This window comes from Erpetoichthys calabaricus, chromosome 3 (assembly GCF_900747795.2).
Source record: "Erpetoichthys calabaricus chromosome 3, fErpCal1.3, whole genome shotgun sequence".
NCBI lineage: Eukaryota > Metazoa > Chordata > Cladistia > Polypteriformes > Polypteridae > Erpetoichthys > Erpetoichthys calabaricus.
The window spans coordinates 218,555,904-218,583,870 of record NC_041396.2 but is presented as its reverse complement, the minus strand read 5'-3'; the positions used below and the strand labels follow the sequence as shown (position 1 = coordinate 218,583,870).

The following is a 27,967-nucleotide window of genomic DNA, read 5'->3' as shown; positions in this document are numbered from 1 at the left end:
CCATAGGATCACAATTCATATTGAGCGTGGAAATCTGTTTACAGGAGCTGCCTCTGGAATAGATGCAAATGTCCCTTTCGGCAGGGAGTTCGCCATCTTCTCCGATGAAAATCGCTGCAACATCGGTTTGACATCTTGTATCATCGTAAATCCTGCCTAGATGCTGTTGGATTGGACTGAGCAATTTCATGCATGTGTTTGTATGATTTAGCGAAGGGGTTGATGGTTCTGAGCATGGAATCTAGCTGGAGAAGTACATTTTCGCTGCATGCAGAGTTTTCTTTATTTTGTAAGCATACTTTAGTAGCTTGCGCTGTGTCGAAAACATACAACTGTCCATATCCTGGACAGGTAGAAGTGTTAGCGTATAGTGGAGAGATTTGGTGATAAATTTGCCCATGTATTTTAAAACAGTATGGTCCGTGGCCAGGAGGTTGAATTATCTGTGCACCCATGGAAGCAAATGCTAGAGGAGAGTTGTATTCTCGAATGTGTTCACGATAATTTTTACCTTCTGATGTTTGCTGTGTAAGAACCTGTTGTAAAGACACAGGTGGCTCCCGCAAAGGTGGTAAAGCTACTTTATCATCGTGGCAGCACCTTGAGTACTTTTTGGATGTATTACGCTCAGCAGGCCAGTATAGTAATAGGAACAGGCAGTTGCCGGATCCCGGAATAGAGATGACGTTGTACAAAAACCCATTGACAGAGAAGATACTGTCGTTCATTTTATAACAAAGGCTTAGGAAACAAGCGTCACAATATAACGAAAATAGCAAGGTGTATGGGAGGCCGCAGGCGGCTTGGGGAGGGGTTTGGAAGAGGATGAATAGGAATCGAGAAATGCTGTGTCGGCTGCGTGTGGGCGGGATCGGTTTTGAACAGGAGCCGCAGGCAGTGTGGGGAAGGGTTTGGAAGAGGACGAATAGGAATCGAGAAATGCCATGTCGGCTGCGTGTGGGTGGGACCAGTTTTCAAGTGGAAGCAGGACGAACCAGAAGAGAAATAATTATTTTAATCCTTTGCACTGGTTAATGCTTGAATGTTCGAGGTGTGGCTCATCTAGTTGCCCACCTTTTAAAAATATCAATGCACTCTCCATTTCCATTTCTCTAAATTGTTTCCTTACTTATTATTGCAGTGCCCTGGAAAGACTTTAAATCCCTTCTCAGTTTCTACTCGTGTTCAAGCTCTTGAATCATAACATTGTCAGTGACCACCTTCTTTAGCTACAGGAACAACGAAAAGGAAGTTCCTATAAAAACCCCTGGTTTCTCTGCACTCTTGACCCTTGGGTAACCCTTCAAAATCTGGGTCACTTGGACTGAAACGTGATTCCCATCGCAGATCCATGCTGCTGGACTTGTGTTGGCTTCTTGCCATCACTCCCAGGGCCTATCACTTTCTCCCACTCACTGTTGCAGGGTCATTCACTCTTAGTACATGCTGGATCAACTATCCTCTACTGTCAGCCCTGCCCAACTTGCTGCTCCATTGTGTCCTTGGGGATCTGTTTCCAACCAGGCTGTCAAAGCCTCTGGCACCCTTAGAAGTTTCTATAGGAACATTTGGAGCTTTTCTGCACAACGTTTCCCTGTTCTTTGCCAGCTCAGTGGCACTCATACCTCTGGCAATCTCACACCTAGAGGGTAACACTTCAGATCAGCATGTAAGAAATGTTTGCAAATGTTTAGGCCCTTAAATGTTCCTCTTTCACATCTCTTTACATCTTGATGCCAATGTGCAGTCTGCTATTTATGCTTTCCTTTCACACTCTTTCTGTGCGATGCAAGATATAAAACAGTTGTCCTCTACTATACTGTCTCTCCAATACCATGTAAATAAAATGAACCGAGTGTTGAGGTCAGCAGCGTCTGATGATTAACTTAGTAGCCTTGTACATTTTCTTCAGTATCCACAGCATATATTACATGAACTGAATCACATTTGTCTTATGAGTATGTCATAGTAATCCTTTATGCACTAAGGGGTCTTTGGCATTATTGCACTAAATTACATATCCAAAATTAAATTACTTTGCTTAATTACTTTGCTTATGCAATAAAGGAGCTGCAAATGGCTGAAGAGTACCAAGAATAACACTTCAGATTTTTAAAAGAAAGTACTTATATGATTAAAAACCTTTGTTTACACTAGAACACAAAAAATATGGTGCTCTGGGGATTTCTCTCCAAAACCTGGATTCTGCAGTACATAATCAAGACATTTTATGATGCCGAACCCTAGAATAAAGTTTCTTTAACGCCCCAATCTGTCAGCTATCCTAGTGTCATGATTAGATGTCAGATGACTTTATATGATTCTGAATCTCTGCCACTATATCAGATACCTGGTACACTTGTCACATGCTTCAGGAAGCACAAAGATATATTTTTTAAGAGGAGCCAAGATTAAAGGCAAAGTAACCAAGAAAACTTTATTTAAAATATTACATAGATAGATAGATAGATAGATAGATAGATAGATAGATAGATAGATAGATAGATAGATAGATAGATAGATAGATAGATAGATAGATAGATAGATAGATAGATAGATAGATAGATAGATAGATAGATATTTTACTTTATCTGTCCCCATATAGAAATTTTACTTTTTTTACAGAAGCTTTTAAAATAAATAAATACATATATAGGTAGATACGTAAATAAATAAATACCCACACTCTTTGGTACACTTTTGGTACTTGGCAGTCACAGTTGCAGTGAGGCATTATGCAGACATAATGCTGTTGGCATAAAGGAGACCCAGTTGCATTTCTTCACACACTTCTGCTGAATAATTTGTTGGCTGAAAGTCCTCAGTGTTAGTGTGTCTGAGAGGGGGTGTGCAGCATTTTTGTTTTGATTCTGTCCTTCACTACAACCTCCAGAGAGTCCTAAGTGCTTCCCTTAACTGAACTTGCCCTTTTAATCAGCTTGTTGATTTGCTGGGCCTCTCTTGAAGTGATGTTACCAGCCCAGCACAACACAGCATAGAAAATCACACTGGCCATCACAGAGTTGTAAAAGACGAGAAGGATGTCACTTCCAGCATTAAAGGAACGCAGTCTACTAGGGAAGAAGAGCCTGCTCTGCCTTTTCTTACATAGATCATCTGTGTTTTGGTTTTTTTTTGTCTTTTACACACGGATGTGACGTGTAATAGGAATGACCAGTCATAGATAACTATACATCATTAGAATGGGCTGAAACTCCACTATCTATTAATAATGAGTCCTTTCACTGTTTGTGACTCAGCAGAAGTGAGACCTTTGATAAAAGCAGACTAACTCACTTGTGACGTGCTGTACACCTGTGCAAATTGCAAATTTTAATAATGAAAGAGAGCTGGCAACATGGAAACCTGTGATTTATCTGAAAGAAGACACCCTTGGATATATAAAAATACCAATAATGCTTTTGTTGGACTTGTGGCCTTACTGCAATGTACACAAGCAACTTTGAAATATGGCTGTGTCTTGCTGGCGGGACACCTTGTGCATAAGTGGCTACAAAATAGTTGCGTTACTCTTCTTCAGAAATTACACTTGTGAGTTTTACATTCCTCCTGGATGAAAATAATTTGTTACTAAGAACTTTGTTCTGATTTGTGGCACTCAAAGTGCCATAGTAGCTATTTTTGTGAGCTGCCTCTTTCAGACACCAGTATCTTCAATTCCAGGTCTGAAAAGTCTTTCCTGTGCTGTTTTCAGACATTTAAGAATTATTCTCACCGAAACAAATAAATATTATTCAATTATTTTCTGAATCTGCATATTAAAATAAAGAGCTGTGCCTATCACTGCAGCATCAGGTTCAAGGCAGGAGTCCTCCCCTGTCATACGCACAGCCCCATTAAGCAGTTGAATAAATCAATTTGCTCCCAATAAAGTTAAATTCCTTACAACAGCCACCAGCATTGCCATTCTAGTGTCTTTTGAACTGAAAGTTGCAGCTATCTATTTTTTGCAGTTTCCATGTCTTGACCACACTCAGAAACACAAGTCAGGAAACAGACCTAGACAGGACACCAGAAGTGAGACTAACCCACTGTCGCTAACCTTCACAGACCCCATTAACCTACTAGGCTGTGGGCTGACATACTATTGGAATCCCCTGAGGAAAGCTATAAGAATGATGGGAGGCCATGCAAACTCCACTTAGAAAACACCCCAGCTAGTAGGCAGGACAGGCATTGCCAGGCAACAACTTTAAAATGAATGAATATAGAAACAGGTTATGTAACAAAAACTCCCATGCTGTGTCTGTAATAGATGGTTTCGACTAGAAACTTAGAATGCTTGGCTTGGCCATAACATTAAAGTGTGACAAAAAAACAGCAACAGTGCTATAATTTTGTTCTGTTTTAAGGATACAAGTATTTCATTGTACATGGTACTTGTATTTGTACACATGACAATAAAGAATTGAACTTGAATTGAAATATGATTTGGCCAAGGCTAATTTTGAGTTTGTCTGGTTTAAAGGATACTTCAAATGAAAATCACTGACATTCAAATACTACTTTTATTAGTATAATGTGGACATTAGAAATTAAAAATGCTAAACTAGTAGTAGTTTTATATTATTCCTCTGTTTAGTGAGCCAGCCATTTTCGGAATCTGCTTTTCTCATTACGAAGTCACAGTGAAGCATAGTCTATTACAAGCTGCATCAAGCTCGACAATAATCACGCCTTGAAAGAACAGCAGTCTGTCATGAGACACACATACTCATCTACACTCATTCATAACGCGCCAATGCATGTAGAAACACCAGTTAACATACTCTACATATATTTGGGATGTGTGAGAAAACTGGAGAAAATTTGACATGGGCACCAGCAGAACATGACAATTCTGAACTTGAATCCCCATCACTTCACCTACCTGTGCTCCAATTGGAAAAAAAAAACCCCAAAAAGTACCCAAATGTTGTAAGTCACCTTGGTTAAAGGCATCAGCCAAATACTAAGTAATAATAATAATAATAATGGAGTCTCAAACAGGGGAAAACGGGTGTGAGGTCTTGAAAAGGCCCAGAAGGCAACTCAGTGCCTTTGCTGACCTGCCCAGATAAGGCCTTACGCTCGCCAAACAGACCAAACTACTAACTGCAGGCATTTTGCCTAGCAGTCCCAGAAATGGGAAGCTGCCTTAAAAAATTCAAAACAATTCAAATAGCTCCATAATATACAAAATGCCCTTCAAGAGAGAGAGTATTACTGTCAACCTCTAGCTTAAAAAGACAAGTCCAAAACAAGAATCTTCATGAATTAAGACTTTAACACAAGAAAGCAAAAGGACAGACAAAAAGAGGAAAAAGAGCAAAAAAATTGTCAAAAGCGGTTTGCTGGAAGAAGACTACCTATGTTCAATCCATAATATGACAAAAAATCCACAAAATGACAAATGAAATAAAAACAATAATTGCAATAATAAAGTCCAACAGCTCTCAATGACCCGCTGAAGGATGTCGTTTGTTCCAACAGGGTAAAAAGGTGGAGGGCGGCCCCTCAGCTGTGATGTCATTGTAGACCCGCCTCTTGGGGTTCCAATCACAGAACAACAGAAATGGGCATAAAGTACATTTAATTTAAAGGGACAGTAAATAATTATAGTAGTAATACACAATACCAACAGTAATGACAAAAATACATGAAAAATAATTCAAATTTTAAAAACAACAAAAAAACATACAATATACATAAACCCAACTTGATACACGCTTTAATTTTTTTTCATGTGCTTATGTAACGTTTGTTAATATTGTTTGTTTATGTATTATGTATTTTCTTACATTTCTTGTGTTTTGTGGGTGATACCCCGAGAGGCAGGGCCACGCTGACATCACCCCTGCAGGGACCACCTTTCGTCTTTATATTCAGGTGGTAGAAACGGTTCAAGCAGAGGTTAATTAAAGTTGGAAAGCGCCATTCATTCTTGAGAGAATTGTTTGAGTTATTTCTGTTTTTGCGTTGCCTTTTTCTGCAAATCTCTCTTGCCTTTCTTTGTTATTTTCACTTGTTTATTTTGTTCTTCTTTGGTTTAATATGAATAAATCCTTTATTTATGAAGATTCCTCATTGGCCTTGTCCTTAAAAGCCAGAATTTTGTATGGATTATCTTCTCTGTTGAAGATCATTTTTGTGCATTTTGTACATTTTGAACTTTAAAAGCCCCTGTTTTGAGCTTATGCAGGCTGAAGTGTCTCTGAAGAGTTTGGGGTCAGGTATCCTTGGATGAGCCTTATCTCTGGGCAGGCCAGTGAAAGCCCTGGCCTGGTTTGTTGGTGTTTTTGGAAGCCTTTCACCCTTTTCACTATGTCTATGTCAACAGTTCACGACACTGTGTAGAAAAATCAGGTTAGAAACAGACAGAAATGTGGATGGATGGACACCTCCAAAAGTTGATGAATTAAATCAAGGTGGAAGCACTTAGATTAGTTTTTGGAGGCTAAATTTATTCATGTATTGTGTCCATGAGCACCATTGTTAAACATCAGGTAATCCCACACTGTGGGTGGAATAACAGTCTATTGACATTAATTGTTAATTGCATCCAAATAAAAAGTTGTGGGACTGGGAGTAAAGAGAAATGCTTTTGTTCTTGTGCAAATGTCTTACATGGACCTGATCACAGCATGTCTCAAAAATGCTTTTATTTTCTTCAACTGATATTCTGGGTCCATTCACAGGAAGCCAAAAAACTTACATACAAGGAAAGAAACAACCCTTCACATTATAGATCCATCCAATATTTTACTGAATGCTGCATTTTAAAATCATCCTTTGTACATTTACTTCTTCTAATACATGGTAAAAAATGCTGAGAGATGAAAGAGGCGAAATACAGTAATACAAGGTTTGAGCAACTCGAATGTGATGTGTGACTTGAAAAGAGAGAGCAATTATTGAGCTTGTGGAATTTACCTTCCAGATCTCAACTGTCAAATTCGTTCCACAGTACACTACACAAAGCAGCCATGCTATAATTTTGCTTGAATTAAGTTCTGACATTTAGGGTAAATATAAAAATGCAGGCAAAATGGTGAAAAATGGAAGTATTGCTCATTGTTGTGATTCTTCAATATATGAATTTTTTATTGTTATTTCATTTTCTTGTTTGTGTCATGGGCACCATGGTATGATGCCTCCTGACGCATTGCATTGCTATGTTAAGACACGTGTGATGTTGTTGCATCGCTACTCGATAACATCATGATGTATATGTTAAAAAAAACTGGCAGGGCCTGTGGGTGCGTGTCAGATCTTCAAGACAGACGACATCCAAAACTTTTGTGATGATCACACTTTTTCTCTGATTGTTTCAGTTTGAAACTACTTTCTTCTAATTGGAAAAACTGTAGATCTGCTTTATAAAATGAGTTCACTTTGTTGTGTTTTGAAGGCTTTATTATTCTTAGTGTAAATTCATAGAAGACTTTGCCAGGGTTTGGTGAAGTGTTGCATGCTGATTATCACAGGCGAGCAAGGATTTCACTCTACTCTACACATGTGACATTATTGACCCTATCTATCTATCTATCTATCTATCTATCTATCTATCTATCTATCTATCTATCTATCTATCTATCTATCTATCTATCTATCTATCTATCTATCTATCTATCTATCTATCTAATAGTTAGCTCTTGCCTTGCACCTACTGCTGTTGAGAGAGCCAAATCTGCATACCCCTTACCCCTTGCATACCATCTACCTATGTAATATTTTAAATAATATTTTCTTGGTTACTTTGCCTTTAATCTTGGCTACTCTTAAAATAAAAATATCTTCCGTGAAGCATGTGACAAGTGTGCCAAGTATCTGATATAGTGGCAGAGATGTCAGAATCCTATAAAATCATCTGCCGTCAAACTTTTAAGACTGTAAATGAAAAATAAAATGTTGGGGAAATGAAAAAGGCATCACAAATCAATTATTGGATTTTATAGTGCATGCTGAGTCCCTCTTGCTGAGGATATGGCAATAAAAGAACAACTGAATACAATGCTTTTGAGCGAGTAAAAGTTATTAGTAACTTTTACTGTTCTCGGTAGACATGTACTCAAGCCCATATTATGATGAAGTTGTAGTTAAAGATGTAGTTCTGAGTTATGATTCATAGTAATTTTATTAATCATCATAGCATTATAGAACACGGCTGCTGGTGCTGTCCCATGTCCCTTCCTGCAGCAATATCTACATTTCCATAATCAGGCCCCAGTACAGATGCATTTCTCAGTCCACAACTAAATTATGGAAAGCACCAGCAGTTTTCACATTTGTCTATGATCTTCTTCCTCACATGTGGTGAAGAACTATGATAAATTTTGAGCTTGGCTTTTTCAGTGATTATTGTCTGGTTGTCTATAGGACAGTGAAAGTAATTCATCTGGGCATTAGCATTCAAACATGTCATTAACAACCCCTGTAGACAATTCTTCAATGTGAAAAGTATAAGCTACATGAAGTCATGCCACTAGGGCGAAACGGCTGCCACAGGGAAAGAGACAAGCAATGATGTAAAGTGTATAGCCGGACTCATAAAAATCTTTAGCTTTTTTCAATTCCTAAAACAAAATGTCTATATTCAGGACAACTTCCTTTAGGAAGTTTGAAGGATTCTGCTTTTACATTTGCACTTATGCACCATAAAACCAGACATGATATTTTTTAAATTTTATAAGAAAATGCTGTACTTTAGAATGTAATTTAACTTGGCAAATTAATATCCATCCATTCATCCATCCATTATCCAACCCGCTATATCCTAACTACAGGGTCACGGGGGTCTGCTGGAGCCAATCCCAGCCAACACAGGGCGCAAGGCACACACACACACACACACGAAGCACACACTAGGGACAATTTAGGATCACCAATGCATCTAACCTGCATGTCTTTGGACTGTGGGAGAAAACCGGAGCACCCGGAGGAAACCCACGCAGACGCAGGGAGAACATGCAAACTCCACGCATGAAGGACCCGGGAAGCGAACCCGGGTCTCCTAAATGTGAGGCAGCAGTGCTACCCACTGCGCCACCATGCCACCCACAAATTAAAATATACTATGAATTGAAAAATGCCAGATTTAACCTTTAATAGTGTTTTACGTTCAAGCTGTACGGAATTTTGTGTCAAATTGGGTGGAGGAGTGCGTTTCTTTTTTAACAACTCATGGTGCACAGATACTAAAAATATTGGGAAAGAGATGCACGCTTCATGTGAAATTTCTGACAATTAATTGCAAAACATTTTATCTGCCGAGAGAGTTTGCATCTGTCATTCTAATTGGAGTCTACGTGCCGGCTCAATCAAATGAGACTATTGCAAAGCAGCTTTTAGCAGATCTTGCCTTAGCTGCTGAGAATGCATACCTGGATGCCACAGTTATTCTCTTGGGTGATTTTAATAACTTGGTATCTGAGCTTCCCAAATACAAACAGCTGGTGAAATGTGCAACTAGAAAACTCTGGAAGCAGCACTATCTCTGGTGCTTACCATGCTATTCCATGGGCCCCTTTGGGCAACTCAGACCATGGTATTTCTTGTACCTTCATACACACAGAAACTGAAATCAACTAAACCGGAAATACAAACAGTTCAAAAGTGGATCAGTGAGACTGTGTAAGAACTACAGGATGGACTGGACCTCACTCTCTGGGAAGTATGTAGAGATACCTCTGATGGATTAGATCAGTATATGGACACAGTTACTTTTTGCACTAGTTATTGTCTGCATTCCAACTAAATAGAGTAATGACAAACCATGGTTTTCTATAAATCTGAATAACTTAGAAAAAGTGGAAACAAAGCTGCTTACAAAGAGGCTAAATTTCAAGTAAACATGGCTGTCAAGGATACTAAAAGCAGATATAAGGCCAAGGTGGAGCAGAATTTCTCCCCAAATGATTGTTCCTCTATTAAGGGTGCTTTACAAAATGATTACTGATTACAAATTGAAGACCCCCTATCACAAACAAACCCCTCTCTACCTAGGTAGTTGAACAGTTTCTATTAAAGGTTTGAGAAGACCCCCTCCTCCATGCATGACATCAAACCCCCTGACGTATCTCCCCTATAGTTCACCTGCACCTCACCCTATGCATTTCTGAACATGACATCCATTTGCCCTTCCAGAGGCAGCTACTTGTAAAGCTCCTGATCCAGACAAAATTTCTCCATACACAGCAAACCACTGCTCTGATCAGATAGCACCTACATTTACAGAAATTTTCACCCAGTGTTTGGCTCAATTCAAAGGTCCTGCCTGTTTCAAAGAATCCATGATCATCCTTGAGCCTAACTAGTAAACTACTTATATTCTCAAGGTTTACTTGGCCTGTGCCACAGACCTCATTAATAATGTAGTCATTGGAACGTCTGGTTTTTCAGCATCTCAGATCTGTCACCAATTCTCTCCTTGACCCACTACAGTTTTCTTACTGTGCCAACAGGTCAGTTATGGATGCAGTGAACATGGCTGTCCACTAAACCTTGCAGAATTTAGACTATTCATCTTATTTGTAAATTTAATTTCTGTATTTAATACAATTCTACCAGAGCTTCTCCATAGCAAATATCTCAGCATGAATGTGGACTACTGTAGGCTGCATGCCTCTGGATCTCTGACTTTCTAAGAAATTTGTGAAGATGAACGAACATCAGTCAGGGACTTTGACCATGAGCACAGGGTCCCCTCAGGGTTGTATTCTGTCCCCACTCTTTTCTCACTTTACACTAATTACGGCATCTCCAGTGACCCATCTGATAGACTGCTGAAATTTGCTGATGGCATGACCCTAATTGGCCTGAACACAGGCAGGGATGAGTTGACATATAGGAGGCAGGTGGATTGGCTGGCCAGTTTGTATAGATTCAACAATCCTAACTTGAATTCTCTGAAGACTGTAAAAATAACTGTGGATTTTAGGAGACATTCTTTACCCGATACTCCCCTAGTTATAAATGATGTCAAAGTCAACAAGGTAGAATCATTTAAATTTCAAGTTACAGCTATCACTCACAGTCTGGACTGGGATGAAAACATACCTGCTCTTATCAAAAAAGCTCAGCAGTGGATGCTTTTTCTCATCCTAAAAAGTTTACAGCAGAAAAAATTGTAGGCCTGATTGAGGTCCTGTATACATCATGGGTCATAAAGTGCTCCACAAATGTCATAACAATTACACTTACCCGGGCATCTCATCTCATCTCTTTCAGTTATTACTATCAGGTAAACATTACTGGTCACTATAGGCAAGAAATGATAGGCATTGGAACAGTTTATTTCCTACAGCAGTCTCTATGTTTGAACACATATTTGATTCAGCTGTCTTTTCCCAATTTCTAAACACCTCTGTCTACTTTAAATTATTTTTTCATTCTCTGTTTATATTATAAAGGGTTACTTGATAAAGTAATTGGTGGGAGTGCAATTCTACTTTACTATATTGTTTTATATAATTGTGTTTTGTGCAATAATATTTTTTAGTACAAGCGCATACAAATGTGTAATGTGTGGCTGAACTTTGTTTCACCTTCCAGCCAGGACACCAGAAACATGTAGAGGTCTGCACAATTTATGAACGAATAAATCAGCGAAAGTCTACATTAAATAACTTTTACTTTCTCTGGTGTGGTTTGGATGTGGTGATATACCATTTTTCAACAAATACCTCAGACACATTTGCTGCAGTAAACCAAATAATGCAATCTATTTACAACATAAGGATAACAGAAGATAGATATATGCAAGTATTTATATCTAGTTGTATAAACAAAAGACAATAACACACAATACAGAATATACAATTTTGATAGCTTAATTGAACTTTTCCTCTTCTATAGAAAAAGGCACATAACTTATGAATTCTAATCTTTTAATTCATGTGGTCAACATGGATAAGTTCTTTAGCTAGTTATTAAATTTCTACTGCCTACACCATTTGCTTACAGCTAGCGTACCCTGGTTTACTAACCACACCCACAGTTTGCTTCATGTGTGTATGTGTGTGTGATGCTGTTCTGAATTTCCTACTGGATTTAAGAAAAGACAGAACAGCCAAAAACTTCTCCTTCATAAAGGTTGTGAGGTTTCGGTTATAGTGATGCCAATACCATAATTCATTAGCTGGATTTACCCTAACTATTAAGTTACAATTAATAGTTCTCAGAATAGACCTTATTCGTCCCTGGGGGGAAATTAGTCAAATAATTAAAGTAGGTTTAGTTATGGTTTGGTGTACGTGATGCTCTCTACTGCACACATAGAAGGATCTTCAGTGTGTTTTTCTTTCTTTCTCCAGGAGTCCGTTTCTTTCCTTACCTTGGTTGCACCTTCTTGTTGTGGGCAATGCTGCACTTTTCTCTTCAAGGTTTTTACATACAATGCCCTCAATTGCTAGTGTAAAATGTATATTTGCTGGGCAATGCAAGATGAATGCATGTTTTTTTTATGCATGACCTCTCTCTTGCTTGTGCACTTGCTTTTCCTTAGCAAGCTTTGGACTAATGGCATCTTCGTCTGACTCCAATACAGACAAGTCTTCCTCTCTTCAAATCCATTGCCAGGCTGCCCTTCGGAGTTGTTGCGGCCACACCCTAGGCAACTCCTGTCATAAGCAGAGGTTATGGCTAGGTTGGCAGCAGTGAGCATGTAGAGAGAGCAAAGATCTGGTGCTGGTAATATTTTTTAAATGGAAGGAGAATACATTTTGCCATTGGTTTCATGGGTGCACCTAAGCCCAACCTTTTGGTTAACAAAGTATAAAATTTTGTCCATTAATGTTGCCCATCATGGAGTTATGACCCTCCATCACTGACCAAGTCTTTAGATGTTGCAGCGAGGAGGCATCTCAGGGTGTCAAGCTGTCTGTGATTGATCATTTTATCAGATCAGGCCCACAGGCTACATTTCACAGAAGCCCTTTGGAGAGCAAACTGACACATTTGCTTGCAGTTTGCTTTGTAGAAAAGTCTTGAGTGCCCAATGGGACAAAATAGGTTGTTTAATTGTATCTACCTCCTTATGTGTATGGATGTAACACCAAGAGAAATTCTTAGCATCTATGTTGCCTTGCAAAACAATTCAAAGTAAATAAGTAAGTAAATAAGACTAATGAAAGACAAGCGACAGAGATTTTTATTTATTCATTTTCAGGCAAGGCTAGAGAGTTGTCACAGCCATTGCAAAGGTTTGAGACACAGGACATGTTTTATCTCTTAACTAAAACTCAAAGATGAACTAGAATGAAAAGTCAAATCTGAACTAAATCTTGCTTTAAATGCTCAAGCACTTGTCTGCTACAGGTATTTTCCTTTGAGTGACCACAAAGTTTGGATCTACTGAGCGTCACCATCCTTTATACCTTGGCTGTTATAATTTAACTATCAAAAGTACAACATCATAGTGAGCAGTTACATAAAATTGCAGCTCCCTGAAAACAACCACACAAAATGTCAGCACCCATTTAAAAACATATGCCAAAAATGATCATCAGAATAGCAATAACATAAAAACAATGAAAATAAAAACATATTTCAAAATAAATGAAAACAAACAGAGCATTACCTAATGCATTCATGGCAGTAGATGGAATCAACACCTCACTGAGCTGAAAATCCATACATTATTTTAGAGATATGAGGTGAATAACATAACATTTTCAAGTCTACTCAATACAAGACACCAACTGGGCGTGGGATTCAAGCGTACAACAGGGAATAGGAATTGACAAACTGCTTTGGGCTGAGTAGCATTGTCTACTTTTTTTTTAAAAATATTTTTACCAGGTTCTCTTATTTTTGCTGGCTTGTCTGTTTGCTTATATATAGCGCCTGAGGCGCTTATAACTGAGACATTAAATTAGTAAAATCAACGATCAACTTCACGTTAAGTACAGCAGAAAACCTGAGAAAATAACAAGATATATATGCCCATGATTCCTAAAATGTGATACTGTATACAACAGAGCACACATTTTTGTATACAGGTCATTTTTTCTTTATTTCCAGTAGTATTGCACAAACTAACAATTATGCATGGTACAGTGACTCTGAATGAGGATTACTTAATTTACTGAAATGCTTGGAGCGATTTTAGATTTAAAAGCTGTTCTGTACACATTTGAGCATAATAAAAATACATATCCATTATTAACTCTATACTTGCCTACGCTGTAGCAAAAAAACTGGTTGTTTTTGATGACCTTTTCTGTTCGTTGGCACATTGTCAGCCAAAATAAAAGTGGATGTCTAATCTGCTTCCAGTCATGTACATCCTTACAAAAGAGGTTTGTCATGTTTAATGTACACTGATTTCCAGATGTAATACCCAGGGACATGATTCTTTAAAATTAATTTAACCTTCCTTGTAAGATGCGGAGCATGTAAACATGACTAAGCTTGCCTTCACCTAAATAAATTCTATTTTTAGTGTTGTTTATATAACAGTTTAGTTATCCAGTTAGACTGCCGTTCACATGCAAAGAAAAGGCAAATATTCCAATTTAACAATGCATTAGAAGACTTACAGTATGTGGGTTTGAATGTATTGTGGTCCAGAATGTATGTGTGCTATTACAAATTACATAGCACATAAATACAATGTTATATTTAGACTGTATGAACATCGGTAGAGTAATATTCGTTTGATATAACGTACGTCCAAATGGACTTGGTTTACATGGAAGCATCGTAAGATAAAGAGGCCATCCAAATGAGTGGTCAGATAATAAGCTCAGGCTGTTTTCATAGGAATCAACAGACACCAAAACCAAATCACTAATCACAACGTGTTGTCTTAATTTTAAGTTCATACCAAACAAAAGCCTACCTTTTCTGAGTGTTCTTGAAAAGAACGATTTACAATATTTTTTTATTTTGATGCAAAGTTTGGATGCCAGTCTGTTTGTGCCGCCATATTGTGTCACGTATTGTGTCACTGACACAAGTGGTGTTGCTGTTAACAATGCTGCTCCACCCATGAAAATGAATAAATGAAATGGTGGCACATAAGGCAAAGTGTCAAACAAAATGTCAGAAAAAATGATAAAAATAAGCAACAGCTTAAAGTAACTAAAACAGAAGAATATTATTTAACTAGATTCGGACACTCAAATTGCTGCATGGTCACCGAATTCCACCTTCACATTTCTTCTCTGCACTTACCCTTATATCCGGAGAAGGCACGGAAAACAATGCACAATGGGGCGAGACCAACAAGAGGTTAAAGCCAAAGGGTGGGTCATGCTTAATAAACTCATCAGTCATAAATAAGGAAGTCAAGGTCAGAAACAGAATAAGTGTAAGAAGAGAAGACCTCAACTTAAAAAAATCAGTCCACGGAGTAGAAGAAGTTTCAAGATACTTATCCAGAATTACAATAAGCAAGAGTCAAAAAGCTGGAAATACGAAACAGAAGCAAAACTAAGAGGTAAGACCCATGAACTGCGGTCACACCGCTACTACACTGCATTACTGCCCTGAAGGACTCATGGCCGGGCAAATTAAATCGAGAGGCCAGAGTGTGGCTGGAGGCAAGCCGTGTGAGAACTAGATGTGGACAAATTTATAGCAAGGCAAATACACCAACAGACAGCCTGCCCAATAATGAAGAACTAACATGAAAAACTTTCAAAGTCAATATTTCATAACTTAAAATTATTTATTGTTATTTAGCTGAAGTATGTTATACAAGTAGGCAGCACGGTGGTACACTGGTGACAGTAAGGAGACAGGGTTTACGCGTCCCGGGACTTCCCTGCATGGAGTTTGCATGTTCTCCCTGTGCTCCAGTTTCCTCCCACTGTCCAAAGACATGCAGGTTAGCTCAATTGGTGATGCAAACTTGGCCATAACATGTGTTTGGTATGTGAGGATGTGTGTGTGTTTGTTCATCCTGCGATGGGCTACGACCCTCTCCAGGACTTGTTCTTGCCTTGCACCCTGTGCTAGCTGGGATAGGCTCCACCACCCCAGCTCTGACCCTGGTCTGGAATAAGTGGGTTAGAAAAAGACATAACATGTTACACAGGTGGCGCAGTGGTAGTGCTACTGCCTTGAAGTAAGGAGATCATGGGTTCGCATCCCAGGTCCTCCCTGTGTGGTAGTGCTTTGAGTAGTGAGAAAAGTGCTATATAAATGTAACAAATTATAATTATTATTAAACAGGAGTATTAGCCAATCAGAACCAGGATGCTGATGTTAAACATAAATAGCTTAGAGATATGCTTACGAAAGCATGAAAGGGAACAGTAAGTACTTCTGTAAATGCTTCAGGCCTAATTTAAACAGGCCAAACATCATATTATTTTCAGACGAGCGATGAGGCTTTAACTACAAAATTTTAAAAGCCTCTTTTAAAAGTATGATGAAAATAAGAAGAAGAGGAAAATAAGAGAAATGACATCAGTTAATGTTATTTTAATATTATCAGATGTCACATTTAAATTCCACTTAAATGAACTTTAACCACTAACAATGCTCAAGGACATACAGAATCGATAGGCCTAGTGTGTTTTAAAGTGCAGTATTTGGGATAAAGGAAGAGTTTTGCAGGTCCCTATCCAATCTTTGTTATGTAAACCCACACATATGTCCTCCACCCAACTCTTGTTCTCTTATCCTTGCACTCACCTGACCTGGAAGGAGACACAGCCACGATACACTTGCACCTGAGATGATGAATCCTTTCTGCACTCAAAACTGGCTACTACCGTGCTTCAGTTTCCCTATTAAAGGAGATCTTCTCTTTATTCTTTTACACACATAAGAAATGTAAGGATTTACTTCATGGTGGAGAAGTACATAATTAACAGGAACAGTTTTGTCAAATATATGAAATATTAAATATGTGTGCTTTAATTTAAATGTTTAGTCTAAACACTCTCAATTGTAATATAAATTTGTCATTTTTCAGCCCCTAATACAGATCTATAGAGAGCTAGATCCCTAATAAAAGATCAAAAATGAAAAATAACATCATAATTGCAATCACTTATTTTGAAATATTTTAAAACAACACCCCAAATGCTTATGTTTGAAATTGTCATTTTTAGTCTTTTTGGAGCTGCTGTTAGAGGGTTAGGACCAATGGTAATGAATTAAATATCAAAAATATCACATTCAAGATAAGCAAACTTGAAATATCATAAAACAACACTCCACATGCCTATATTACCGATCACATTTTTTTCAAAGGTTTGTGAAGAGGAGTAACTTTGACCCCTCATATACCATTAAGGGGGTAAACCTCTGGGAAAGTTGACATCTTTCTAATCATTTTTGATGAAGGGGCTTATTGGTTTACTCTTTATCATAAGGGTATAATTTCCTGCACAATATATCCAAAAATGTACATACAGTATATATCCAAAAATGACCTAAAAAAATAAGGATTTTTCCAGTCTAGGAGGCTAAAAATAGGGGGGATCCCAAAATGAATCCCTGAAACCTACAAAAATACTTGTAATCCCGGCCCACCTTAAATTCCTTCACACCTCTCCATCAGCGTCTTTTGTTTTGTAAATGTGTCGATCAGCACAAGCAGCCTGCTCCAGCATCATCCAGCCAGTCAGTCTGCCCCACACCTGTCCTCCAACGAAGCAGCACGGCTTACAGAGCTCGCCAACGTATCGAGCAAAGTCCTGTTTGTGATTATGTTTTGTGAAGGTCTTTATATAAAAAACATTTATATGTTACTTATATAAACGCCAGATCGAATGTTATTTACCTCTCTACCTTGATTTATTTATTTATCTTCCTACAGCATAAAGTCACTAGTAGACTGCAGAGCTTCCTGTGTTTGATCGACAAGGGCATGCTGACAAAGTACATGTGTACTCAAGTAACTTTAGCTGAAGGTGGAAGCTCCAGTCGCACTCTTCTCAACTGTTGTTATGGTTCTGCGATTGTCCAGAAATGGCTCCATAAGCTTTATGACCTTAGTCCTGGAAAGTCTTTCTCCCGTGGGACAACTGTGATCTTTTCCTATGCATTCCAAATGACTATATATATTAATCAACCTCTACAATTCCAGGCATCTCACAACCAGATGAACAAAAGTTTAGCTCCAAGAATCTTCTCTGTGACTTGAGCAGTGTCGGTGGGGGTGGGGGATGGGACAGCAGGCTGCTTGCTGCTTGTGCTTATCGAAACATTTACAAAACAAAAGACGCTGATGGAGAGGTGCAAAGGAATTTAAGGTGGACCGTATTATGAGTTTTTTTGTAGGCTTTAGGGATTCTAGTGCTAATGAGTCAGAAGGCATCAGACAAACAAAACTGAAGTGGTTTCAAAGCATTCATAAGTAATTCATAAAATCACATTCCTATATAGTCACCTAAACATACAATATTCATATAGATATTATGGCCTATATGCCAAATCATTAGAATATTATACTATAAGGCTCAGCCGGTGTGATAAGTTGAGGCACCAGTGCTCCAATAACGCGTGTTGTGTGTGTAAACATAAATGTGACCGTTCAGCTGAATTTGTGGGGACCATATACAAAACAAGAAAGACAGGCTTGCAGCTAATGAAATGAGAATGCTTTGGCCACAGTCTTTTTGAACATTAATGACCCCATCCTGATCCCACCCACCGGCCACACTTACTCACCCGACTTTGTAAAGATTCCTCTATTTGACATCTATCCTGTCTTTCAAGCAGAAATGTGAGAAAACATGGTTGAACTGTCAGGAGTTTTCCAGTCTCCTTCACAAACAGCATCTAAAATGTAACCTAATCTTCAACATTACATACAAAAACTGCAAGATTAAACAAATAAGGGGGCACACACTTTTGGAACATGTTCAATAAAGACATGACAATGTACAATTTTGTATGTTTTACTTATTTTATCCATTATGTAGACGAAGATGAAGATCAAATCACATTTTAGGAGGTTTTCAGGCAGAAATTCAGAAAATTCAACACATTGCATAAACCTTCCCTCACAGCCAAGTATAAATAATTACAATGTATCATAATCTTTGGTATGACATTGATTAGAGGAAGGCATTATATAAAATAAATGTTTATTGGTTAACCTGTGCCTCTTAATTCTCCTTTACTACATTCTTTAAAGGAAACCTTACTTGAGAAATGAAGCACAGGACATTACAAATGAAACTCCGAGCTACAATTTGTGGTTCTAAAGCGGTTAGAATTATTCAAGAAAATACAAAATTTAAACTACAGAGAGAATTGCTAAAGGACAATTGTGATTAATTATTCATCTGTGTTCTTGCTCTGAACCTGCCTTGAGGCAAAATGTGCCCTCATAAATGTTTTCAACATTCTGCGTATGTGAGAGCGCCCAGGTTTCACAGTGGATGGTTTCAAAGGGAAAAGGACAGGGCAGGACAGATCTTCAAGTTGAGTTGATAATTACGTGGGCACACAGCACAGCTATGGTCACTAGCTGCCGGTCACTTCAAAGAGTAAACGCTCGTGGGAAAGAACATCACAAATTTATACATAAGCATTCAGCACAAGGCATAAATCTGTTAGTTTTGAAAAGAAGACAAACACTATTATTAGAGATGTTCAGAGTCCTGATGGGTATTTGTACTCAAAAACAAATTAATCCTGTCTAATGTTTTATTCCACAGGAACCTAGGGGATTCCCTATAAATAAAGAAAACAAAATCCATTGTTGGAATGTATTTCATTCTATTTTAGGGCCAAGGTAGCTTTCACATTTTATTGTTATACATCATTGAATCAATGAATTTAATTTGGCTTTATTCACATTGACCAGCAGAAAAAGACCCCAAGATGTCAAAGTGAAAACATATTTCTGAAAAGTTCTCTAAATTAATTACAAAAATAAAACATAAAAATAATTAATCACATAAGTACTCGCCCCATTTAGTATGACACACCTAAATCCTCACTGGTGCAGCTAATTAGTTTTAGAAGTTACAGCATTAGTTAAATGGAGATCACCTTCCTGTAGTTGAGGGGTTTCAATTGATTATAGTATAAATGCACCATAATTGGATTGTCCAACTTGTGGTGAGTGAATATTGTGGCCTTAGCTAAACAATGAAGGCAAAAGAACATCCCAAGCAACTCCGTAAAAAGGTGATTGAAAAGCACAATTCAGGAGTAAATGTTTCATGGAATCCATTTACATCAATCATTTGGATTCAGCGGGTTGGAAAATGGATGGATGAATGGATTAAGAATTGGGAAGGTGTCAATCTGCATTGAGTAGGCCATCCATAAAAAAATGAGTGATCATGTAAGAAGGAGACTAGCAAGGGAGGCCACCAAGAGACCTGTGAGAACTCTGAAGGAGTTACAAGTCACAGCAGATGAGATTGGAGAGACTGCATAGACAAAAACTGCTGCTCGGATGCTTCATATGTTGCAGCTTTATGGGGTTTGGCAAAGAGAAATCCAGTGTTAAAAATACTGCATATGACACCTCAGCTAGAGTTTGACAGAAAGTACAGTACATGGGAGAGTTTGAAGTCAGATGGAAGAAGGTTCCATGGTATGTTGAGACCAAAACTCAGCTCTTGGCAATCAGATTAAATGCCATTTTTGGAGTAAGCCAAAAACTGCACATTATCAAGTTATGCCATCCTCACATTAAAGCATGGTGGTGACAGCATTACACTGTGGGGATGCTTCTCTGGAACAGGCTCTGGATGGCTTATGAGAGTTGAGGAGAAGATGAATTCAGCAGAATATAAGGAAATCCTGGAGGAAAGCCTGACGCAGTCTGCAAGAAAGCTGAATCTAGGGAGAAGATCTGTTTTCCAGCAAGACAACGACCCCAACATAAAACCAAAGCTGAACAGGTATGACCACCTGGAGTGGACAAGCCAGAGTCTAAAACTCAATTCAACTGTGAATCTGAGGCTGGACATGAAAAAGGCTTCTCACTCGCAATCCCAATGCAACCTGGCAGAGCTTGAGCAGTTTGGTGAAGAAGAATGGGGAAAATTTGCAGTGCCTTGATGTGCAAAGCTGATAAAGACCTGTCCACAGGTCCACAGAGCCAAAGCTGTCATGGCTGCCAAAGGTAAATCTACTAATACTGACTTGAAAGGAGTAAATACTGTGATCAATTACTTTGTGTATTGTAACTAATTGAAGCCACATTGCAGAGAGATGTTTTAACTTTGTTATTAAAGAGTTATTTTCTGTTGATCAGTGTCAAAAACTCCAAATTAAATTCAATGCGATTCAACATTGTATAATAAAAAAACTTTCAAGAGGGGTGGATATTTTTTATAAACACTGTATCCAGATAGAAATGGGGGATAGGCAGATGCAGATCTCTGGGTAAGCACTGTGTTTGCAGTTTTTAATTTTAACTTATCCCTGCTTTAAATTACACTCTTAGCTTTATTTTATAAATTACATCTTAACTGTGCCATTTAAGAAATTATAAGGAAGATTTATTTTTATAAGAATTTCACAAGCATGACCAAATTTCCCTGATCTTGTGTGTTAGGATTTTTCTTTCAGACCCCCACAAAACCATCCCCTAACCCTCTTAATCCAGTCTTGCCTACCCAGCAGTATTTGAGGCATACTGAGAACCAGCCCTGATATGGGCCTCCATCCACTGCAGGCAAGCTGTTATTTGAAATTACTTTGAAATGGTTTGATAATTTAAGCTCTTACTTGCTCTGGACCACATAGCTACAATTATGGAAATTGAATTAGAAGAGGTAATCTTTAAATGTATTAAAATATAAACAATTAACAATGTGCAATATACACAAATACAGGCAACTGTAATATTAAAGAGCAGCACTTACTTCGTTGTAATTCCACCTGTGAGATCACTGGAAATTAAATGGCTATAGTAAATGAGAGTGCAAAGTTTTAACCAGCAAGATATCAAGAAATGTATTTGTCTCTTATAATTAAACACAAATAATTGTTAAAACTGGAGCCCTGACCAGGGATTGTTCCTGCCTTGCGCCCTATGCTTCCTGGGACGGACTCCAGCTTCCCCGCGACACTGCCTTAATTATGCAGGTTAAGAAAAAAAATGAATGGGTAATTGTTAACTTTTAAAATGAAAGCAAAGTAGGATGGGGACTAGAGAAATAACACAACAAGGGGGTAAGAACTCATTTAGTATAGAAACAGAAATGGATTGGAACAAAAGACAATAGCTATTGGCGACCACCAAGTCTGAGTTTGGATACCACTGCTCTAACACATAGTCATGACACTTGACTACTGGAGATGTATAGTGGCTAACGCAGAGCAGAATATTTCATGATGGTACATGAAATATTCATATTCAAAATAAAATCTCCATTTATCCATCCATCCATTTTCCAACTTAATGCAGACAAAAAAAAAAACACGAGCATACTCACATTAAAGAATAATATCTGCTGATTTTGGACGCAAAAACTCCTAGGCATTACAGTTGTGTGAGTTTTTGCAGATTTTCTATTTGCACACTTAACACACAGCACACCTTTGAAAATGTAGTTGAAATCTTTATCAAGAATTAAAGACAATGGTGCAAGCAAAAATTCACACTTAAAACAGTATCAAGCACAATAGTGCAATAGATACTGCTGTCATTTTACTAGCCCAGTGTCTTGGGGTTAGACGCAGATCATGTGTGGGTTGTTTTTTTATCAGGTACTACGGTTTTCCTCCAACATCATAATGATGAGCATGTTAGAATAACTGACAACTGTAAATTGGCCTGATCGATCTTTTTCAGGTACACTGGTCCCCACCCATCCTGTATTCCAAAGATGTGCTTGTTAAGTTAGCTGGTGATTCTCAGCTGGCTCCATGTGAGTGTGTAACGATGCCCCTCTATGGTGGATTGGTGCCTCATCTGAAATTGGCTCATTGTGCCCATTTCTGACAGGATTATCTCTAATCCCAATATGACCCAGAAATAAGAAAGTTATCATGCATGCAGGTTATATTATGTCTGTAATTACTGTACCTTCTCCAGTGAGAGAATTTGTTGCTTTTGCCGTTCATCGATATTTTGCAGTTTGGTTTGCAGCAAACTTCTCTCCTCCTCCAGTCGAACCACCTTATCTTTTAACCGTGACTTCTCAGACTCCAGGTCCCTTATGGCAGCTTCATGAGTCATCTGTGTAGCTTGAAGAGTACCGATGTGACCTGTTGGAAGAAAGCAGAAAGCAAAATAAACAACCATCAACTCAATAATGATTTCCAATGGCTTTCTAATTAGGCAAATAAGTGACATACTATAGTCACAAAATAAGAAGAGACTTTTTTTTTTTTGTTTGTTGTTTTGTTTTTGTTTTTTTGTCACCATAACCTATCATCTTTGGGGTAGAAGCAAAAGCTTTAGATTCGTGAAAAATTTCGATCTGCAGTTTTCAACGGATCTTGATGTTTTAGGATCCCCTTATACCGAAAACATCAATATCTCGACAATGGGTGTGTGTGTGTGTCACAGTTTCTTGAGGATGGGCTAGACCTAAAATGGCTGGACGGAAAAATACCAAACTCGAAACTTAAGCCTGTTATGAGATGACGATGTGCTGATTAGTTTTTGAGCCAAATCATGCTAGAGAAAGAGGCACTCTAGAGGAACCCTCAAATACCGTAATTCTACAATTAATTACGAATTCTTTTCATCAATTGCTACCGTAATGACCTATTTTATAATCAGAAAGATCAGCATCAGAGCGGTAAATAATTACTGAAATATTATACAATAGTTTAGGTAACTTGGTTTCTAGGGAACAAAGCCTACTGATGCTTATGTCCGAATTTTTAACTCTATTATGTGATGATTTTCTTTGCATTTTTCATTATGCCACTGCTATTCAACCCCTTAAACCTTTTCAGAATGGTTCTGCCATTCTGCCAAGGTGAAGTTTCCATACGTCATCCTGTGAGATGTTTGCTTTCTCTGCTTATGATCTTTGAACTTGCCTCTAGGTTTGTGAATACTTTCTGATTGTCATTCTACCTAATTAAGTTATGACTATCACCTTACTGCTTGTCTGCTGCATCGAGATTCACAATAAATCACTGCACTGTCAGGTGACTTTTTTTCACCTTATCCAACTAACTCCTGATTTCCATATAGAGACAAAATGTGTCTTGTAGGTGTTATAGGTGGAGCAAGAGGAGTAAAACATTATTCCTTAAGTACAAGTCAGAAAAACTAAAATACTGTGCAAATCTCTAAGATCTATTGTACATAGAGTGGTGGAACCCTCTGCATAAAGAACTCAAAGAGCTGTGAGCATAACATTTGAGAATCTGATTAAATTCCACAAGCTTCACAGTTGCTCTATTGAATCTTTGATTTATTAGCCTTCGAAAACATCAGTCTAAATAACTTGACATTATCTAAGCTGAACTTTACAGTAATGCGGCATGTGCCATATTTCTTAAGGAAAGAGGAAACCTTTCATGTGCTCATTGACTAAAATCAATAGGGAAAGAGGTGCTGTAAAAGGAGTTCCGTTCAAATAAACTGACACCCTCCTGAATTAAGTGAGTACGCTGCTTTTATCACAACCATAAACTAAACATAAAACAACTCAGAAAAGCTGGATATGCATTTGCTTTGATTATGTACCAGCAGAAGAAAATGCACAGTCACTGCCATAGGTCTGTAAAGATGATAGATAGCATTTGGTTCACCATAAAATTTGGGGAATTTGACCTGTCTTAGGAATATTTTTAAGATGCTGCCAACAATATACAATATATTGAACAAACTGTATAGGTATACACTAGCATTCAAATATTTTGAATTGCTCAGAAATTGTCACTTTTTTGATAGAAATTGATGCTTTTTTACCAAGGTATGATTAAATTGATATAAAAATACAGCCAAATTATTACTAATGTTTTAAATGGCTATTACTGCTTGAAATGATTACAGGTCCTCAGTCAGCTGCTTTCTTAAATAATACATGACAAGTACCAGCATCACCTTAACATCAACAAAACCAAGGAACTAGTTATTGACTTTCACCACACCAAAGAGCCTCTATGTCTGGGGAGTGGATGTGGAGGCGGTGCATAGCTACTAGTACTTGGGAGTCCAGGCAAGCTTGAACATGAGACGCACTCTCGACCGCCTGGAGGTAGTAGTGAGGGACAGAATGCAAACTAAACTGAGTGCCATTATGAACAATGCTGCACATTTTTCTGATACACTAACACTGAGGACTTTCAGCATAATATAATAATACGTATTTATTTATTGATTGAGCATCTGCAAAAGCCATTTTTTCTCTGGGGACATAGATAGATAGATAGATAGATAGATAGATGGATAGATAGATAGATAGATAGATAGATAGATAGATAGATAGATAGATAGATAGATAGATAGATAGATAGATAGATAGATAGATAGATAGATAGATAGATAGATAGATAGATAGATAGATAGATAGATAAAACTTTTATCTGATAACCAACCTGGTGTTAAAAATTACTAGTGTATGAGACTGAGCAGTTGGGTCTGGAGTTTGGGGTGTGAGATGCCACCTTCAGTCCTTTATATATGTATTAGATTAGATTAGATAAAACTTAGCTAAAAAGATACAGACAGATAATACAGGTAATACATACATACATACATACATACATAAATAAATAAATAAATAAATAAATAAATAAATAAATAAATAAAAATTTTAGCCTGTGGCTAAAAGTGCTCCAGGAGTGCACCTCCTGGGGTGATGGAGGGAATTTTTCATGATGGTGTCCAATTTTGCCACCATCCTGTTTTCTACAACTGCTTCAAGTGTGTCCAGGTTTCACCCATGGACCAGGCTTTCCTGATAAGTTTGACTTTGTTTAGGCATTGTGCTTCTTTTGAGCTCTGATTACTTCCCCGGGAGACTGCAGTGTAGAACAACACACTGGCAACTACGGACTGGTAGAAAATTTCCAACAGCTTGCTGCACACATCAAGAGACCTGAGTCTCCTTAGCAAGTACAGTCCACTCTATCCCTTCTTACACAGCGCCACTCAGACCAGTCCAGTTTGTTATTTATGTGAACCCCCAGGTACTTATACCCTTGCACCACTTCCATGTCCTCCCCCTGAATGGTGACAGGTCTGAGAGGCATCTTGGCATGTTGGAACTCCACCACCAGTTCTTTTGTTTTGCTGATGTTGAGTTGCATGTTGTAGTCCCTGCACCACATGACGGAGTCCTCCTCGACTTTCCTGTACTCTAATTCATCTCCATTAATAATGCAGCCTAAGACAGACGAGTCATTTGAAAATTTCTGTAGATGGCAAATGCTGGTATTGTGCTGGAACTCTATTGTGTAGAGGGTGAACAGGAAAGCCCTGAAGGACCACAAAAAGCTGTAAGGCACTTTGCTTGCAATGATTCCATTGTGTGGCACTGCTAGACCAGCTGTGACAGACAATCCTGGAAGAGATGTCTGTGTGCAATATTCAGTGTTGGTGTCCTCATATAGGGAAGTGTGTGGTGGTGAAGAACCACCCCCAGCAAACAGAAACCATCAATGTTGTAGGCAAAAGGGGATCAATCTGTTGAAGAACGTCATTCACTGTCTAGGCTTACACTCACCATCTATAGCAATAACAAGAAAACCAATGGAAATGGTCTTAATAAGGCACTAGACCACCTAGGGCTAGCAAGTGTTTGGAGCTATACTGGAGGAATGTCACAGCATACTTCCATAAGAAACTCCTTCATCTAGTGTTTTGATTATTGTGCAGAAAGTGCTGTCTCAGGAGCCACTCTAGAATCTTTCATAAGTGCTCAACACTGCTATATTTGTTTTTTTAATATAACATAAATAGCTTAGCAAAGACCTTTATGATACTAGACAAGGCTTTACATTGTATAATGACTGAATGGTAATTGATGACAGTGACCAGAGCAGAGATATCCTCTTTAATAATAATGATGCAAATACTGTAATGATAAAGAAAGCACAAAACACCTCCAGGGTTGTATGATGGCATAATATTGAGTCAGTTACTTCAGTTAGTCATCTTCCAACCTGCTATATCCTAACACAGGGTCATGGGGGTCTGCTAGAGCCAATCCCAGCCAGCACAGGGCAGAAGGCAGGAACAAACCCCGGAAAGGGCGCCAACCCACCGCAGGGCACACACCCACACACCAAGCACAATTTAGGATCGCCAATACACCTAACCTGCATGTCGTTGGACTGTGGGAGGAAACTGGAGCAACACAATCATTGGAAATACAGGTACTCTGGAGGTGTGTGCTATTAGGAGTTGATTTCTTATGCATTGCCTACAATGACTCAATGCATTCAAATGCAGTTACAAGAAGCATGCCCTGAAAACCAGAGTAATTGCCCAGAAAGGTCAGAGAGCAGCAGGTGCTAGCAGAATGAGCCATGGGCAAACACTGCTTTTGTTACTAATTGGACTATTACGTACTGGAACTGAAAAATATCCCGAAGATTTTAACTCCTACGAGCCAACATTCTCAATGTCTGTTCTGAAGTGCCTTTGTTCTGAGGAAGGACATTAAAATGTCATGTCAGGTATAACAAGGCCAGATAAAAAAATTCAGCGTCCCAAAATTCAATCAAAATAATTGAATGAAAAAATAATCTTTGTGCAGATTACAAAAATTAAATATAATGTGAAGAGTCTAAGTATCAGAAGAGCATATGATGTATTCTATTATGTTCTGACATTATGAGAGAAACGGCCTACAGAGGTTGGAATCATTTGAATAATTTTTCCATGTGCGCAAATGAAAATGTCTTACATAACCCACGAGAGCCACTGATGTGCTGTTACACAGCACTGGCCTGACCTTTGTTTACTGGCACAGGAGAAAGAAAATGAGAACGGAAACCAAAGATAACCAAATTAACAGAAGATCAAGGAAACCGACACAAACATGTATTAAATAAATGCACTAACTTTCAGTGTCAGATCTATGGTGGAAAGAAATCATTTTTCACCAGCTCAAAAATGAGC

The 27,967-nt window shown here is 38.2% G+C and overlaps 1 protein-coding gene across 3 annotated transcripts in view; it reads right to left on the bottom strand.

Moving 5' to 3' along the window:
- fam184ab (family with sequence similarity 184 member Ab) overlaps window positions 1-27,967 on the bottom strand; it is a 642,430-nt gene that overhangs the window by 245,076 nt on the left and 369,387 nt on the right. For all 3 annotated transcript variants that reach the window (XM_028797795.2, XM_028797797.2, XM_028797796.2), the window contains exon 4: window positions 22,961-23,142. In XM_028797795.2, the coding sequence (XP_028653628.2) occupies window positions 22,961-23,142 (182 nt within the window). The remainder of the gene's footprint in view (window positions 1-22,960; window positions 23,143-27,967) is intronic.